The sequence below is a fragment of the Lynx canadensis genome, chromosome B2, assembly GCF_007474595.2.
Source record: "Lynx canadensis isolate LIC74 chromosome B2, mLynCan4.pri.v2, whole genome shotgun sequence".
Lineage (NCBI taxonomy): Eukaryota > Metazoa > Chordata > Mammalia > Carnivora > Felidae > Lynx > Lynx canadensis.
This window is the reverse complement of record NC_044307.1, coordinates 54,772,260-54,788,842: the sequence shown is the minus strand read 5'-3', so window position 1 is coordinate 54,788,842 and position 16,583 is coordinate 54,772,260. Positions and strand designations below refer to the sequence as shown.

Here is a 16,583-nt window from a genome sequence, read left to right as displayed (position 1 = left end):
TCAGATTGTAATTGCTTTTTATGAAGAGAGGCTAATTTGACATTTTTGCCCAGAAAATGAAGCTCAATATTGTTTGCATTGCAAGCTATAAATATATAAAGCTAATCTGGATCCTGACTCTCTTTCTCCCCCAGCGTGAAAGAATACCTACATTCTCATGAAAATTGAGTTCGATGTATTCATTTTGAAGTAGTATTTGAGGGGAAGTCGAGGTTTTTGTGTATCCACAGCACTAGTTACTTCTAACAAATGAAAGTGTTCTACGGTTGTTTCATTTATCACACATAAAAGAATAATCAATATACAGGTCAACCTTGTTAGTAAACAAAATGCAAACTAAATTCAGGTATTTAGTCTAATGTCTAATGTTAGAAAAAACAATGCTCGATTCTCGGAAGCTTTTAGTGAAACAGCTACATTTTAATTACTGAAGACAGTATAAATTGATGTAACTCTTATACCAAAAAATTTGGAAATATGTCAGGTCATGAAAATGTATATACCCTTTGACCTGGTAAATCCCACTGCTGGGAACTTATACAAAGAAAATCAAAAACAAAGAAAAAAGGAAAAAGCTCTCTGTATATAAATATGTTGCAGGAATAAGAAACAACCTGGAAACAACCTAAATGCCTAGTTAGGGGAATGGCTAAGTAAATTATACAACTATACGGAATAGAGGTTTTAAAGTTGACAATTAGCAGACTTTATAGCAGCATTTTTTTTTAAAAAAAGGCAAGTTACAATACCGCATTTCAATAATGAGTACAAATTGAGAGAAATGATGCATTTGGAAAAAGATGAAGTGGACATACAGTTGTTCACAGTGGTAAAATCAGGTGAATTCTCTCACACTTTATGCCATGTTTTCACACACAGGAAGAAATATATTCATATTATCAGATGCATAAATCTTAAGTCAAAATTGATTCAGATGTCCAAAAAAGGTGCTTTATGAAAAAGATGGAGGGAAAGCTTCTTATTTTGGGATCCCTTTTAAGCACACTTCTTAGTTAACAGTAGATGTGTAGTAAGTGTGTGTGCTGATTAAGTAAAGAATTTCTAGTCAACCAAATGCCCCATGTGCCCAAGTATCTCCACGCCAGATAAAGCCCAGGAAGGAAAATAATGCTTTTGCCCCAGGCTGAGCACTAACTCTCTCCTATATACTAAGTATTCAACCACAGAATAGTAAAAAAAATATATATTAGGTGCTAGATCCTAATACAAGACAAGAATTCAATCTAAAAATTTCTAGAAAGATAATTAAAATACTTCTAGTTTTAATTATGTTAATCACAAAACTGATGACACTGGGATATTTTCCTCATCTGAAGTAATCAGTATCAAATGTTATGCCTAACATAAAGAACTAGTATTTAACCATTTTTACGTCATTATTTGTAAGTGCTCTTCTGTTTCAAAACTAATTAAATTTGCCTTCAGCATTTTGTTGCAGAGTTTTGGAACCAGCTCCTTTAGAATGCTCTAACAGCTTGATGGCCTTGTCAGAGTTTTCAATATTTCTAAGCAGAGTCTCTAATCTTCTCTTAATTTTCTTCTGATCTTCAAGAGCACAGCCAATCACTATGGACTGAAACTTCTGGTCAACAGGCCCAGATGGCACCTCAGATGAACAAGCACTGTACAGTGACATCAAGTGACTCTTGGCGTTTCCCAAATCATCCAGAAACTTACTGACCACCTCATCAATAATCCTGGTGGCATGCTTTAAGGATTCTTGCTGCTGGGGATTTCTAATAGTTTCTACTGAAACTTCAACGGTGAGCGTTCTTCCCATCAAACGGTTTGCCGTCAGATTTAATTCTTCTCTTTCTCCTAAACGTAGAAAGTTTAAAGTATCAATCAATATGAGATATAAATTTATCGATGTTGAGAACACAAAGGCATTCTTTTGTGGCTAAAACTATTTTCTGTAGTGCCTCTGCTATGAAATTTTTAGAGTAAAAGTTAAAACTATAGCACATAAGATTATGTGTATTACAAAGAGAGGTTGCAGAATACCTTTCCCTGAAAGTCTTTATACATGGGATACCAGATGACTTCTCAAGTGGTCATGTTTGAAAAAGTTTGGGCGGGCATACATTTGTAACTGGGATGGAGATCAAGTCTTAACACAGAGTGAATAGTGAACATAACCAGGACTTTGTGCTGGGTAGACAAGAGATCAGATACGGTGGATCTCTCCATACGGATGTGCACATAGGGGAAGAAAAAGAATTTTCCCTGTACCTTTCTGAGCTCTTGGCTGAGAAACGTTGTAATAAAAGACAGATTCACAAGAAAAAAACCCCAGAAATTTATTAATATGTATACTTCAAATATACATAAGAGATTGCCAGGGAAACGGAGATGGTCTAACTCCCTGAGATGGCCTGAGCCACCACCTTAAAAACCATCTTCAGCTAAGGACTAAGATGTTGAGGGAGGTCTTCCCCTCCTTAGGGAGGTTACTAGGAAAAGCAGGATAAACCAGGCTAAGGCTGTTTTGCAGATGTAGTAGGTGCTTTCTGCATAGATAAGAGTTTCTTGTGACTTCTAGTCATCCTTCTTTCTGGTACACAGAGTTCCTTACAAATGGAACTTTCCTTTGTAAATTTAAACTTCCCTTACAAAAGAATGACTTCTACTCTGTTTTCAGAGCTTCTCCTGTGTCTGCAGTTTCTCAGAAATAATCAGCTTGAAATAATTCTCATGCCAAGAGGTATACTTTCGGATGACATAGTCTGCACGTGTATCAGAATACAATGACCCAATTTTGGCTGACAAAAACTTAGCCACAGTAGTGGAGAAAAAGCTGGCCTCAGAATGAGACACTGGCTTCATCTTCTCCAGCCAAATTTAAGCAGGCCAGTAGTATAAGTCTTGGCCAGCACAGAGAGGCAATGGTGGGGAGAGGGGCGCTGGGTCAACATTTCATTATTTATATGAAAAACTCAGCAATCTTATGTGTGTTCTGTTCTGTGACTTCCTTCCTAATTCATGGATCTTTGGCCAGGATGGGGAAAAGACTGGCTAGGTCTTAACCCCGCTGTGCATGTCTAACATATCAGGGCCTGGAGTTAGATGGCACATTCATGGTACCAGCTGCTGGTCTATTAGCTTGTCCCGGGAAGCACCAGGGCAACCAAATTAGGAAGACCCACTGCTAGTGAAAGGAAATTACAAGTACCCTGTTTCTCCATGGGCAGTCATGCTTTTCGTATGGAAACAATAGCACATTTTTACATTAATGGGGTTTTATCGGGTCCATAATTTATTTCCCCTGCATTTTCTCTCCTTCCTCTCTTTAAGTTACACCTCAACCCCTCCCTTTGTGTCTTCTCTGCTTTTATACTTCTATGGTCCAATAACTTCTGAGGAGCTGAAGTTAGAAGTGTGAGCCTGAGGTCAAAGCCACAGCCTTACTGCTCGGGGCTACCTCTTCTGGAGCTTCGAGGCCTTTTCTACCATTTCCAATCATGTCCCTGAGGTAGGGGGTGGGCCAGAAGGGTGACCTCTGGGTACGTGGCTCTTGTTGTAATAGACTGACAGCTGCAGCTGCTGTCTGCTGCTCACGGGAGATGCCAAAGCCAGGCGTGCTCATTCCTCAAGTCAAGCGAACATGGACCCATGTGTATCCCAAATCCCTTCACGGAGTGGAAAAGATGAGCTCCCTTCCATGGAAATGCTCTCACCATCGCTGATCTGCCTCATGTCCTGGCTATTCTGGATGCTGTGGATCATCTCCAGGAGGATTTCTTTCTCTTGCTCCACAGCAGTTGCCGCTTCTCTCAAAGCCTCCACCCTGTAGAAATTGGGAAAACAAAAGTTACCATATGGAAGTTTAGTTTTCCTCATCTCTATCATGTGCTCCAACTCAAGTTTCAAGATCACTAGAAGCACCTTTCAAAAATTCTTTATTCCTTTTTGAAAAGTTCTTTAACTTTTCTATTGTTTTAAATCCACCTACCCCACTCCCATTTTCCTCCCTGCTTGTATGGCGACCATTCTGTTTAGTGTTTATCTATTTTGTACTTGTTCTTAACAAAACGTGTATTTTGTGTTTTCACCTATTTTCAATTTATATCTCACTCTGTTTCCCCTCAGCATTATTTTATTAAGAACCATCCAGCTTCCTATGTGAACATCTAGTCAGTAGCTTCTGATTGCTGCATATCATATACGTCATGCATATCCAGCTGGTTTTACATCCACTCTCCCAGTGGAGACACCCACCTTATCCCCTCACTTTCCATCACCACAAAAAATGCTTACACGAATACATGTCCCCTCATGGACTGAATGAGAATCTCCTTAGGATGTATCCCAGGGCAGGATTGCTGAGACAAGGGTACAATTGTTCTTCTGGAACGGCTATGCTAGACCACTGTTTGGAAGCAAGAATTCTTGTCCCCTCAAAGGTCCTTCGAGCTGGACCAAGAAATAAATTGACATGAGACAGATTAAGAGGAGAAAATCAAATATAACAGTGTACATTGGACGAAATTCCAAAGATGGTCAGGCAAAATGAGGTGTATACGTCATTCTGAATGAAGAAAGAGGGAGTAGGGGTCTGGTACTTCGGACAAAAGGAATATACTTCACAGGGTGAAAAGAAGAGCAGATGTTTGGTAATTAGATGTTTGCCTTACCAAAAAGATGGGCCATTCAGATAAAATTTATCTCTGTTTATAACCCTTATTTTGGGAAAGACCCCTAATTTAGATTCTTCTGTGTGGTTAAGGGAGGGGTAAAAGTTTCTCTTGAGCCTGCAGGTTCTCAAGTGCCTTCAGCTCAAAATAACCCACATGCCAAAGTGGCACATTCTGGGGGGCCCTGTCCTGAACTCCTTGACAATATTCCCAGCAGCAAAGCAGAGGAATCCCTGTGTACCCAAAGCCCTACCAATACTCAGCATTTTCCAACTTTCTACTTGTTGCCAGTCTAGTAAGTGTGCAGTGATATGTTCGTACCTAACTTGCATGTCTGTCATTACTAATAATTTTGGACATCTCTTTGTATTCTTGTTAGCTTCTTCATAGCCTGTACCTATTTTCACTTCATTTCATTTTCTTTTTCCCCCTCCCTCCCTCCCTTGTTTATCTTTTTTAAACAGGGGTTACTGTCCTCTTGTTGATTTGCATGTTCAAGCAATTAATCCCACATTAGTTAAAGACATTATTATTATCTTCTCCCATTCTATCATACATGAATTTTGTCTGGGATATACTTCACCGAACAGACATCCTTACTTTGAAGTGATCAAATTGATCTTTTCTTTTGCCTTATGGTTTATGCTTTTGAAGTTTTGCTTCAGGATCTTTCCATCCTAAGTCCTGAGATATTTTCCTATATTTCTATTAACTTTATTGCTTTATCTTTCTCATATTTATGTTTTAGTCCATCTAGAATCCACCTTGTATGTGTTTAGGTAAGGATTTTGCTTTATTTTCTCCAAATAGTGAACCGGCTTCTCCAACATTCTATCCACCAAAAATCTACCTTTCCTCCAATGATTTATAGATTGTCTACTCTTAGAAATCTCTATTTCATTCACTAGTATATTTGTTCTTTTTTAATGTTTTTATTTATTTTTGAAGGAGAGAGACAGAGCATGAGCGGGGGAGGGGCAGAGAGAGAGGGAGACACAGAATCCGAAGCAGGCTCCAGGCTCTAAGCTGTCAGCACAGAGCCCGATGCAGGGCTCGAACTCACAAACTGTGAGATCATGACCTGAGCCGAAGTCGGATGCTTAACTGACTGAGCCACCCAGGTGCCCCTACTAGTATATTTGTTCTTACACCAACACCCATTTTTTAAAAAACAGCAACAGCCTGGTAATATGCCTTAATATTTGGCAGAACTAGTCCCCTAATCTTAAATGTAACTTAGCTATTTAGACTTTTAATTCTCCATATTAACTCTAGAGTAAGTTTATCAGGTTTCTCAAAGAACTGAGATAAATTTGGCATCTTTAGCATACTGCCATTCTATCCAGAAGCGTGATGTGTCTTTCCATCTATTCAGATCATCTTCTATCTTCTCTATTTTTATTTTTTTATTATATTTTTAAGATTTTATTTTTGGGGGGCACCTGGGTGGCTCAGTCAGTTAAGTGTCCTGTCTGACTCTTGATTTTTGGCTCAGGTTATGATCTCACAATTAGTGAGTCTGAGCCTGGCATCAGGTTCTGTGCTGCTGGTGCAGAGCTTGCTTGGGATTCTTGCTCTGCTCAACATGTTCTCTCTCTCTGTCTCTCAAAAAAATAAACTAAAAAAAAAAAGGATTTTATTATTTTAAGTAATCCCCGCACCCAATGGGAGGCTTGAACTCACGACCCTGAGATCAAGAGTCACATGCTCAATTGACTGAGCCAGCCAGGCACCCCTCTTTTATATTCTTAGAGTTTTGAAGTATTCTTTTAAAAATTTTTTAATATATTTTTAAAGCTTATTTATTTTGAGAAAGAGAGACAGAGAACATGAGCAGGGGAGGGGCAGAGAGACAGGGAGAGAGAGAATCCCAAGCAGGTTCCACACTGTCAGTGCAAACCCTGATTTGGGGCTTTAACTCACAAACCATGACACCATGACCCGAGCCGAAACCAAGAGTCGGACACTTAACCAACTGAGCCATCCAGGTACCCTGAGTTTTGAAGTATTCTTTTTTTTTTTTTTCTTTTCTTTTTTAAATGTTTACTTAGTTTTGAGACAGAGAGAGACAGAGCACGAACGGGGTAGGGTCAGAGAGAGGGAGACACAGAATCTGAAACAGGCTCCAGGCTCTGAGCTGTCAGCACAGAGCCCGACGTGGGGCTCGAACTCACAGGCTGTGAGATCATGACCTGAGCCGAAGTCGGCCGCTTAACCAACTGAGCCACCCAGGCGCCCCTGAAGTATTCTTAATGGTAGTCTTTGTGGACTCTTCTGAGCGCTTTGATTCTTTGAGGATACTGTTGTTATTGTGAATATTTTAAATTATAATTTCTTGCTGGTTATTGCTGGTTGGAGAAATGCTGCTTTTAGAAGGTTCATCTTGTACTTGGTAACTGATTTATTTATTAATTTTAATAATTTATCGTTTGATTCAGTGATTCGTCTAGATTGGTGAGCATATCATCTGCACAAAATGACAGTTTTAATCTCTTCCTTTTCAATCCTATCAGCTCCTATTTTAATTTATTTTTAGTATTGACTAAAGTCCTCTGTTACTTTATTAAGCAGTGGTGATTAGACAGGGCACCTGTGTCTTTTCCTGAATTTAAAGGAAATGCCTGTTTAGGTTTTTGGTATAAAGACCAGATCGAGCTATAGAAGCACTACTTTTCCTAATTCCCTTGAGTATAAATAAATACACATGCGCTCTTATTACACATACACATGAACACACCCAGTCACCAAAGAACAAGACTGTGGAATTATGAGAACAGAAAAAAAGAAAATCTTGTATGTTTAGGGTGCTTTGTTTTCAGGGCAATTTCTTGCTATACGTTATCCTGTAACTAAGTAAGTTGCCATTTCTGCAAAATGAACAGTGACAAACTTAGATCCTCGGTATTCAGATGGCCTGAGAATCATGAGATCATGAAGATCTAATCTTGATTGCTGCCTTAAGTGGGCACAGAAGGAACAACTTCACTAATGTTTGAACACATGTCCACTCCATATAAGGCTTCCCCTACTCACCCTAACCACACATTTGCCTTTTCCCCAACAGCCATCCACCTGTTAGACCCCAAAATAGCACTGATAGACTATAAAGTCACACGGTCTCTTTGTTCATCAAGATACTAAATATATGTTGAACTTTGTGTTCATAAGAGCCAGAAAAACAAAGAGCCGGTAAGAATCTTATGTGACAAATGTGGCTGGAAAGCACAATAAAACCAATATTCTATAAAACAGCAATAATGCCAACAGCAGGCCCACTTCCAGCACCATTCATTGCGTACTTCAATATTTTACATTAGCAAACTCTCAGGCAGATAACCTAGGGCCCAGTACATAGAAGAGATATTGAGTAGGCACTAATATGAAATATTTATGCGAAAAACACAAACCGTGACTATACTGTTTAAATGACACAGATGAATCATGTGATTAGTAAGTGAGAAGATGCTGAAAGAAGAGATTAATTTTTCAACACTCTTTGAGTTTGTACTCAAATGCACAATGATAGAGAATTAAATGTTACTCTAAAAAGGAAAGCTTCATTTACATCAAGTTATGACAGTAAGTTCATGGAATTGTTAACAAGAAATTGGTTTAAGAGGAGATGCTCTAGAAAAAAACCCCATAAATATAAGGAAGATATTTTGTCATTAAATGAGACCAAATGCAGAAGAAATTATTGTTAATGTTTATTTATTTTTGAAGAAAGACAGCGAGCGAGCATGAGCTGGTGAGGGGCAGAGAGAGAGGAAGACATAGGCTCCGTGCTGTTAGCACACAGCCTGACATGGGGCTCAAACCCATGGGCCATGAGATCATGACCTGACTCAAAGTCAGACCTTTAACTGACTGAGCCAAACAGACGCCCCAAATACAGAAGACACTAGATGGAACTTTTAAGGGTTGTGGGGTTTTTTGTTGTTGTTGTTGTTTTGTTTTTGTTTTTCTCCCCAAGGCTAGAAATTGCCAGGGCATTTTCCCTGTGATAAACAGACTTCACTTTTAATGGAACCTCTCATATACATTTTTATGTATACTTTTTTCATTTCATAGCAAAGGTAAAATGCATTCTTTAGAATGTAAACATTTCAAGGTTTTTTTGTTTGTTTTTTTTTTTTTTGGCACCATCGACCTTTCATGTGCAGTTCCCTCTAGCTGAACCTAGACCTCTATTTAAATTTATGTAAGTAATATTTGCACTGTTTGTCAGCTACTGAGATCCTTAAATTCATCTCACATATAAATCTTTCTATCTACAACCCTTCCATTTAGTTCTAGAAAATTGTTAGTCATAGTATCTTCGAATATTCCCTGTCCTCCATGCTATTATTTTCCTCCGGGACTCTGGTTAGACAAGTGTTGGACCACCTCACTTTACCCTTCAAGTTTTTAAACATCATTTGACAACACTTCTCTTGGCGGAGAAGGGTGGTTCTGTTTTTATTAACAGATCCTAGAAGAGCTACATGTCCAAAATTGGGAAAGAAATCCTCATACCATGGCTGGCCTGGGTTGTACTCCTGGAAAACTCGCTATAAAATCGCAACTAAGCAGGCTTAACACAAAGAAATTTTAGTCAGAAATTCTTAGGAGGGCGAAACTTGAAGTGCCCACATCCTCCACTATTGTTCGGGTCTCCTGAACCTCACACATCTCTGCAGCCTAGGTAGCAAAATTATACACTTGTGAGGCCTGACAGCGACTTCACCAGACTGAGGCTACTGTGGATATGTCCACTAACACAGCATTCAGTGAAGCCACAATGGCTTTTCAGTCACACTGTTCAAACCGGCACTGCCGATTACTGGCTGTGTAACCTAAGTTCTCTTTGCCTCAATTTCTTCATTTATGAAATAGGGATAATGAGATGGTGGTTGTGACTGAATGAAGTAAAGCAGGTAAAGAGTTTAACACAGTTGACTGACAGCACTGACTACAACAATTATGTTTATGAGTTACTACATGTCATGTGTCTAGAATTGGTGCTGGTAAACATTAGCTTCATGCTATTTATTACACACTTACCATTATGGACTCAGGCTTATAAATACCAAGAACTTGTGCTTTCATACAAAGGAAGAGAAATGGCAAATGCTCCTATCATGAATTTAGTTGAAATAAATAATTTCTAAAATAGGTTCTTAAAATCACAGTCCATCTCTTATTAAATACTCATATCCAAGAAACAAGTGTTGGTAAGGATGTGGAGAAAAAGGAACCCTTGTGCACCGTTGGCAGGAATGCAAACTGGTGCACGCACTGGAAAACAGTATGGAGGTTCCTCAAAAAACCAAAAATGGAATTACCCTATGACCCAGTAATCACACTACTGGGTATTTACCAAAAGAGTACAAAAATGCTGACTTGAAAGGTTATATGCACTGTTACGTTCATTGCAGCATTATTTATAATAGCCTATTTGTGGAAATAGCCCTAGTGTGCATCAATAGATAAATGAATAAAGAAGATGTGTATATACATACGCACACATATGCACATACATAATGGAATATTATTCAGCCATAAAAAAGAATGAAATCTTGCCATTTGCAACAACACGGGTGGAGCTAGTGTATAAGGCTAAGCGAAGTCAGTCAGAGGAAGACAAATAACATATGATTCTATTCATATGTGAAATTTAAGAAACAAAACAAATGAACAAAGGGGAAAAAAAAAGAGAGACAAACAATAAAACAAGACCCTTAATTATAGAGAACAAATTGGCAGTTACCAGAGGGAGGGAATGGGTGGGATGGGTAAAATAGGTGAAGGGGATTAAGAGAAAACTTATCTTTTTTTTTCTTCTTAAGTTTTTTTTAATGTTTATTTTTGAGAGAGAGACAGAGCGTGAGTGGGGGAGGGGCAGAGAGAGAGGGAGACACAGAATCTGAAGCAGGTTCCAGGCTCTGAGCCTGACGCGGAGCTCGAAACCCACAAACCCTGAGTCAAAGTCAGATGCTTCACCAACTGAGCCACCCAGGTGCTACTTAAAGATTTTATTTTTAAGTAATCTCTACACCCAATGTGGGGCTCAATCAAGAGTCACATGCTCTACTGAGCCAGCCAGGTGCCCCAAGAGTACACTTACCTTGATGAGCTCTGAGTAATGTATAGAACTGCTGAATCAGGGCACCTGGGTGGCTCAGTCGGTTAAGCGGCTGACTCTTCAGCTCAGGTCTTGATCTCACGGTTCGTGAGTTTGAGCCCCTCCTCGGACTCGGTGCTGACAGTGTGGGGCCTGCTTGGGATTCGGTCTCCCTCTCTCTTTGCCCCTCCCCCATTTGCTCTCTCTCTCAAATAAACTTAAAAAAATATACTTAAAAAAAAAATAAGAATGGCTGCATCACTATATTGCACACCTAAAACTAATATAACACTGTATGTTAACTATATTGGAATTAAAATAAAAAATAAAAATTAAAAAAATACCCTTGTATATAAAGAATGCTACAAGGATTACTTATATTCTAGGCAGTGTAAGATTTTGAGTAAGTTTTCCTAATCATCACCAAAATATGAAAATACACTCACCACTGCAACCCTGCAGTGTGAAGATGGAACTGGTGCTTAGGAGCCTCTCATTAGTACTGCGGCCTTAGGCAAGCCACTCAATCCCTCTGGACTTGGGTTCCCTCATTTCTAAAAGAGATAACATTCTTGTGCCCTCCTCTGCCTCAAAGGGTTTTGTAAGGTTCAAATGACAATGTATATGAGAAGCGCTCTTTTAAATTATAGGCTGTTGTTCAATATTAACTCTGAGACCACTTGTTTTGTGACTCGTGGGACACTGGCACACCCTAAGAAACTTCAAGCAACAGGAAACTTTCAGCCAAATGATCCATATCACTCCCGGCCCCAACCCTTCATTCTCTGGCTGTCGGGTAAGTCACTGGGCAGGGGAAGGACCTACAACGTGACCAGTTTTGGGAAATTTGTGAACAATCTTGCAGTCCTATCATTTTCCCCTCTGCCACTCTCCACAAACCATATCTCAAACATCTTCATTACCATCGAGAGCCTTCTAGGAGCCACTCAATACTTGGCATCAGTAGGTGTTCAGTATTTACTGTATTCAACACCAATTTAAATGTAATTTTGGGGGCACCTGTCTGGCTCAATTGGTGGAGTGTGTGAATCCTGATCTTGGGGTTGTAAATTCAAGCCCCATGATGGGTGTAGAGATTACTTAAAAATAAAATCTTTAAAAAAAAAAGGGATTTTTCACTTCTTTCAGTAAAGTCATATATTCATCCATATACTATTCCTCCATTTTGAAATACTGTAAGCAGCAAGAGTTAGGGGTCCCTGGGCAAAGAAAGAAAGACATAGCTTTCTTGATGTAAGAGAAGTCATTTTAGGCCCCAAACCATCTTGTGAAAGAATGTGAGAACAGCCACCATCAGGCCAGGAGATAGTCTAATCATAGTCAGAAAGCAAAGACTGACCTGATGCACACTCCTGAGTTATGTCTACAGGATTTAAACCCCTTTGAGTACTCAGATCCCAGACCAACTGACGCCAGGGAACGGATGCTGCTGACCCTTTGCAGCCCCTGTGACTTTGACTTGGAATCAGTCACCCCATTGCCATGCTGTATTCCCCACTGTGCAAGCCTCTTCCTGAATATGTATGCACCCTTAGCTTAAAACTCCCCCAATCTTGTTGTTCTGGGACACACTGCTTGGGAAAGATCCCCCATGTTCTCCTTCACTTGAGGCAAGTAAAACCCTTCCTTTTCCTATTCTTTGGCTTGGTTGTATCTTTTGGCTTGACACCCACCAAGAGGCAAACCCAGCTTCAGGTAACAGTAAGACACATCTAACTTTAAGAGAATTCAGGCATGAATTATTAAGCTCTATTGCCAGTCTTCCTGGGTTCTGGCTGGGGGACCCTGGACAAGTCATGTATCTTCCTAAGCCTCAATTTCCCATGTGGAGAATGGAGGTAATAGTAACTTCCACAAAGGAATGGGCCCTGGTATGCAGAGTCAGTGCTCATTTAACGAATCATTGTTAGCATGTATTATTCATAAATTACAGTGACTTAAAAAAAAGTAACAATAATAAGCAAGGTGTCTTGAGCCACTGATGAATGTAAAAGTCAGATGCCATTTAGAATTGGTCAAAAAACTGGGAGAGAAAGGAATCACCTTTTCAGGAGGAAGCAAAAAAGGAGATGAGATGGAGTCAAGAAAGAAAGGCCAGTGTCATGGTAAAGTATTAGAAACAAATGGAATTCCTTTAATTTGTAGAATGCTGCCAAACATTTTAAAGCATTTAAAAACTCACATACGCCACCAGTTCATACTCTAGCTCATAAAGCATTCAGCAAATTGTTTTCAGTTTCATATGGAAGACATTTTACCACAAATGACACAATTAGTATGGCTGGGGAACAGTAAATGCAAGCTTCTAAGTACAAACTACAGTGATTTATTCTACCTAAAACACTGCCTTATGAGTCATCCTTAATATAAATTAAACTATTAGAGCAAAATTACCTTGAATATGTTTTCTTTTACAAATAGATCTAGGCATGAGGCTAGTTTTTAATAGTGCGGTGCTCTGTGACACTGCTCATGTGGTTTCAAAGGAACTTTATTTTATTTATTTATTTATTTTTTTAAATTTTTTTTCAATGTTTATTTATTTTTGGGACAGAGAGAGACAGAGCATGAACGGGCGAGGGGCAGAGAGAGAGGGAGACACAGAATCAGAAACAGGCTCCAGGCTCTGAGCCATCAGCCCAGAGCCCGACGCGGGTCTCGAACTCACAGACCGCGAGATCGTGACCTGGCTGAAGTCGGACGCTTAACCGACTGCGCCACCCAGGCGCCCCTCAAAGGAACTTTAAAGCATCAGCATTTGCATTTTTATTTTCACTACCTTCTAAAATACTTCCTTAGATCAGTATTACTTTTTATTTTAAGGAAGAAACAAAGCTTACAAAAGGCTAAAATTACTAGACAAGTCCTTAAAATGAGTAATTAGCACATTTTAATCAGTCTTTCTTCCTCAGCTCAAGGGTTAAACAAGTTATAATGTAATCACTTGTATACAGTAATCAATTCACATTAATCAAACATTAAGAATGTACTAATACTCAGAACAGAGGCTTTCCTTTAAAGATAAGTACTTGCTTGCTTTTCCACCTACCACACACGAGGTGTTAAGTCAAGTTTGAGGAGAATGACTCAGCTTGAAGAAGGGAAGGGCAAAATCCTCCTCATTCCTTTCAGGAAAAATTGTTTCTGACCAGGAGGGAGAGAGCTGTGAAATAGTTAAGAACTTGCCCTCAAAGTTCTAAATACCTGGGGAGATGCGGGAGTTACTTGTTTTGTTTTGTTTTGAGTGTCTTCATTTCCTCATCTTTTTTTCATTTATTTTTATGTTTACAATTTTATTTAAATCCAAGTTAGTTAACATACAGTGTAATAATGGTTTCAGGAGGATGTGGGGAGTTACTTGTAGCGCTGCCACATAAAAAGAAGTATTATTCTTCAGAGACGCATTAAGTAGCTTGAAGCTACTGATCAGTCTTGTTCCACTTTCTCCGGGGGCTGAATGCGTCAAGCTCAACCACGGGGAAGCCTTAGTTTTCTTTTGTTCCATTTGTCTCATTCTGAGCCGAACTCTAGAATGTGGTTTTGGCTCTGATTTCCCTATGTGTTGCCATCCATGAAATCATCCTGGAAGGAGAATTTCTCATCTTTTGACTCTTTTCTCAGGATAATAATAATAATTGCCTCAACTGCTGAGATATACTGTGGTAATGAATGCACTTTGTTGGCAAATAGACACCCCTTCTTATTTTGGTATATAAATCCAGGGAGATAAAGACATACATGCACTGCTTCCTAAAATTTTTGGCTTACATACTTCTTTGCTCCTCCAGAACCTGGTGAGAACTATAGAAAAAAAATTCGGTGTAGTTTCAGGGGCTGCAGAGCCTTAATAAGATTTTCATTTAACTACATCTGCACACAATTGTCACAGTAACTTTGGTGACATAAACGTTTACAAGAAGTACATAAAAGTTTTAATACACTAAGGGAAACAAGTATTTCCAAAATTATTATAAATTACTTAGAGATTGCACATAAGCGTAACTCTGTATTACTTAATAAAATCTTATTCAGTTGAGAAGGAAAAAAAACGGGTGACTATCTTATGCTTTTGGGCCAATGATTAGCACTTTCAAGAAGGTGTCAGTCAGTACAGTCAATGTCATCTACGGAAGGAGGTACACAAAATACTGTGAAACTAACGGAAAGGCTGCATGCAGGGTTAGGAGGAAAACGAAAGCTGCAGGGTCTTATTACACCAAGTACCCAGCCATTGTTCTCCCCGCAGCCCCTCATTTGTCCTACTCCTCCCTACTCCTTGCTATCAGACGGGTCCCTGGATTTTTAGGTTTTTTGCTCTGCTGGGTTTTGGAGCAAAGAAACTGATCACTCACCAGTAAACTGCTGCCGCTCTTAAAAATGAATAATAGGAAAAGAGCAAGTTAAAAAACACTTGGGAAGACCGCACACTGGCACTCAGAAGGTTCTAGAAGTTCTGTAGACACGGAGTGTCACAGTCTGTAATCTCAAATAACGCCACTCTAACTTTTACCTTCTCTGGTTTTTTCTCCGTTCCCAAACGCTCAGGTCTGTTAACGAGAACGTGGCCACCAATAATGCGCTCACAGGTTCTTAAATCGCATGCGTTCTCTCTCCGACGGAGAGGAAAATCCACCAAGGGCGAGAGAAAACTGCACCATCCCCATGAAGAACAAATCTCAAGCAAGCAACTTCTGTGGCCGCAGCCTGCCCCGGGACCGTGCCGGACCGGCCCGCAGCGCACGGCCTCCGCCCGCAGACCGCCCCGCCGCTCACCTGAGCTCCAGCTGGTCCAGGCTCTCCAGCAGGCGGCTGGAGCGGTCGGCCATGGAGGAGGAGCGGCAGAAGCGCCCCTCGTTGGCTTTCGCGTTGATCTTCGCCTGAGCCATCTGAACCTCCGAGGCGGGGCGGCCAAGAGGTCACCGGCCTCTCCGGCGGCGGCGAGTGGAGAGTCCCGCGGCCGCAGGCGTCGCCGTCACCGCGCGGGGCGCCCGCCTCCCTCTGACGCCCGCGGGGGGCGGCCCGGGAGGATGCGCCGACACCGCCGCCGCCGCGTGGCCAAACAAGGGCAGGCGCGCCGCCCGCCGGGCTCAGGGTACGGTCCCCGGCGGGGAGCGACTGCGGCTGCGAGAGGGAGCTCGCTGGCCACGGGGCCTCGAGGGTGGGCAGCCAGGGCCCGGGGCCGGAGGAGCGGCCTCCGAGGCACCTGGAGGGGCTGACGAAGGAAGGGGAGGACCTAACTCGATCGCCCCTTCTTGCTCTCCAGACCCGGAAACAACCGAAACCCCAGAGGAGGCTCACAGAACAGCCCTCTACCCCTACCTCTGGGCGCCCCCGACTCTGTGCAGCCTGGATGTAGCCAATTCCCCACACGCCAAGGTACCTAATGGTAGGCTGTGGGTATTACCTAGTGATGGCTTCGCTAGTTTCTCCCAGCTCTCCTAATTCACGCCCCAAACCAAAACCATTAAATCCTTTGATATGGGGAGAAAAGGTTCCTTTGTGGCACCGATGGCATCTAAGTACGGCTCCTTGGCAGTCTGTACTTGCCCGACCCTGTCTCAACATTTCCTTTCCTGAGGTGGAATAAATGAAAGCCTGGATAAAACCACTGAAGCTTACAGAGGGGGGGGGGGGGAAGGAAAGAAAGAAAAAGCTACCCCATCTTTCTTTGTCTTTCACACCCAATTGATTTAAATCTCCTGTTGAAAAGATACGGCAAGTCACTAGGGCAGACACTATAAAGGTCAGTGAAAGAACAGGACAGGGAATACAAAGATTTATGTACTTAAAACTTGTGCTTTGCT

The 16,583-nt window shown here is 41.0% G+C and overlaps 1 protein-coding gene across 1 annotated transcript; it reads right to left on the bottom strand.

Annotated features, from left to right (window-relative positions):
* On the bottom strand, positions 1 to 15,753 carry BAG2 (BAG cochaperone 2). Its single transcript, XM_030315762.2, has 3 exons — positions 15,553 to 15,753; positions 3,699 to 3,808; positions 1 to 1,839 (listed from the first exon to the last, which is right to left on the bottom strand). The coding sequence occupies exons 1-3, from the start codon at positions 15,663 to 15,665 to the stop codon at positions 1,427 to 1,429; spliced, it is 636 nt and encodes a 211-aa protein (XP_030171622.1). The 5' UTR covers positions 15,666 to 15,753; the 3' UTR covers positions 1 to 1,426.
* Between the last annotated feature and the right edge of the window lie 830 nt (positions 15,754 to 16,583).

Coding starts and splice junctions, on each gene's coding strand:
- BAG2 (XM_030315762.2), bottom strand. CDS start 15,665: ATGGCTCAGGCGAAGATCAACGCGAAAGCCAACGAGGGGCGCTTCTGC. Junction 3,809..15,552: donor CTGGACCAGCTGGAGCTCAG/GTGAGCGGCGGG, acceptor CAATTTCTACAG/GGTGGAGGCTTTGAGAGAAG. Junction 1,840..3,698: donor CATGAGGCAGATCAGCGATG/GTGAGAGCATTT, acceptor TTCTACGTTTAG/GAGAAAGAGAAGAATTAAAT.